The sequence below is a fragment of the Penaeus vannamei genome, chromosome 26 (genome assembly GCF_042767895.1).
Source record: "Penaeus vannamei isolate JL-2024 chromosome 26, ASM4276789v1, whole genome shotgun sequence".
Classification (NCBI taxonomy): Eukaryota; Metazoa; Arthropoda; class Malacostraca; order Decapoda; family Penaeidae; genus Penaeus; species Penaeus vannamei.
In genome coordinates, this window is record NC_091574.1 from 11,732,655 (window position 1) to 11,734,926 (window position 2,272).

The following is a 2,272-nucleotide window of genomic DNA, read 5'->3' on the forward strand; positions in this document are numbered from 1 at the left end:
TGCAAGAAATAGTCAGTGACCTCACTCCTTTTGCAAGAAATAGTCAGTGACCTCACTCCTTTTGCAAGAAATAGACAGTGGCCTCACTCCTTTTGCAAGAAATAGTCAGTGACCACTCCTTTTGCAAGAAATAGTCAGTGACCTCACTCCTTTTGCAAGAAATAGTCAGTGACCTCACTCCTTTTGCAAGAAATAGTCAGTGGACTCACTCCTTTTGCAAGAAATAGTCAGTGACCTCACTCCTTTTGCAAGAAATAGTCAATGGCCTCACTCCTTTTGCAAGAAATAGTCAGTGGCCTCACTCCTTTTGCAAGAAATAGTCAGTGGCCTCACTCCTTTTGCAAGAAAAAGTCAGTGATCTCACTCCTTTTGCAAGAAATAGTCAGTGATCTCACTCCTTTTGCAAGAAATAGTCAGTGGCCTCACTCCTTTTGCAAGAAATAGTCAGTGGCCTCACTCCTTTTGCAAGAAATAGTCAGTGATCTCACTCCTTTTGCAAGAAATAGTCAGTGGCCTCACTCCTTATGCAAGAAATAGTCAGTGATCTCACTCCTTTTGCAAGAAATAGTCAGTGATCTCACTCCTTTTGCAAGAAATAGTCAGTGGCCTCACTCCTTTTGCAAGAAATAGTCAGTGGCCTCACTCCTTTTGCAAGAAATAGTCAGTGATCTCACTCCTTTTGCAAGAAATAGTCAGTGGCCTCACTCCTTTTGCAAGAAATAGTCAGTGATCTCACTCCTTTTGCAAGAAATAGTCAGTGGCCTCACTCCTTTTGCAAGAAATAGTCAGTGGCCTCACTCCTTTTGCAAGAAATAGTCAGTGGCCTCACTTCTTTTGCAAGAAATAGTCAGTGACCTCACTCCTTTTGCAAGAAATAGTCAGTGACCACTCCTTTTGCAAGAAATAGTCAGTGGCCTCACTCCTTTTGCAAGAAATAGTCAGTGGCCTCACTCCTTTTGCAAGAAATAGTCAGTGGCCTCACTCCTTTTGCAAGAAATAGTCAGTGACCTCACTCCTTTTGCAAGAAATAGTCAGTGACCTCACTCCTTTTGCAAGAAATAGTCAGTGGCCTCACTCCTTTTGCAAGAAATAGTCAGTGGCCTCACTCCTTTTGCAAGAAATAGTCAGTGACCTCACTCCTTTTGCAAGAAATAGTCAGTGATCTCACTCCTTTTGCAAGAAATAGTCAGTGACCTCACTCCTTTTGCAAGAAATAGTCAGTGGCCTCACTCCTTTTGCAAGAAATAGTCAGTGACCACTCCTTTTGCAAGAAATAATCAGTGGCCTCACTCCGTTTGCAAGAAATAGTCAGTGGCCTCACTCCTTTTGCAAGAAATAGTCAGTGGCCTCACTCCTTTTGCAAGAAATAGTCAGTGGCCTCACTTCTTTTGCAAGAAATAGTCAGTGGCCTCACTCCTTTTGCAAGAAATAGTCAGTGACCACTCCTTTTGCAAGAAATAATCAGTGGCCTCACTCCGTTTGCAAGAAATAGTCAGTGACCACTCCTTTTTCAAGAAATAGTCAGTGGCCTCACTCCTTTTGCAAGAAATAGTCAGTGGCCTCACTCCTTTTGCAAGAAATAGTCAGTGGCCTCACTCCTTTTGCAAGAAATAGTCAGGTCATCACAATGATAATCATATCATCGCTTGTCATCATTATATATGATCCAGAAATTTTCTGGGTTACAAGAGAGCTGAAAGACTAAACTAACCAGATATTTTTATTTGAACTTTGCGTTTTAATTATGGACATCTCTTCCCGCATTTAGAACAGGTAGTCCCTGTTAACGATACCAGGCATACAGATGAGCTTCGGATCACAGACGTCCCTGCAGCATTTCTCATCACTTTTGCAGTTGCTGTCACTCGTACATGTCTGTGAAGGTAAATGCCAATTAGACATTAGACTTTCTACAATATATCATTATTATTAATACTACTACCACTATCATTGTTATAATTGTTAATATAATAATTAATTTTGTCATATTATTATTAATAGTAGTACAATGATCATTATCGTAAAAATTACAATATGATCCATAATGATGATTGCAACAGTGATAATAATAATGATAATAACAATTATTATATTATTATTTTGTTATCATAAATACTGCTACTACTATTAATTTTATCATTTTCATTATTGCTGTTATTAATATTGTTGTAGTTATTAGAAGTATAATTATTAATTTCATGATGATTATTGTTCTAATTATAATCATTAAAATCTTTATTGTATTTTTCCCTCTATTTTTATCTTTATTGTT

At 38.2% G+C, this 2,272-nt stretch overlaps 1 protein-coding gene across 2 annotated transcripts in view; it reads right to left on the reverse strand.

Annotated features, from left to right (window-relative positions):
- Positions 1-1,707: 1,707 nt before the first annotated feature.
- LOC113803231 (uncharacterized) overlaps positions 1,708-2,272 on the reverse strand; it is a 66,275-nt gene continuing 65,710 nt past the window's right edge. For both annotated transcript variants that reach the window (XM_070140046.1, XM_027353950.2), the window contains exon 4: positions 1,708-1,875. In XM_070140046.1, coding sequence (XP_069996147.1) covers positions 1,765-1,875 — 111 coding nt within the window. In that variant the 3' untranslated portion in view covers positions 1,708-1,764. The remainder of the gene's footprint in view (positions 1,876-2,272) is intronic.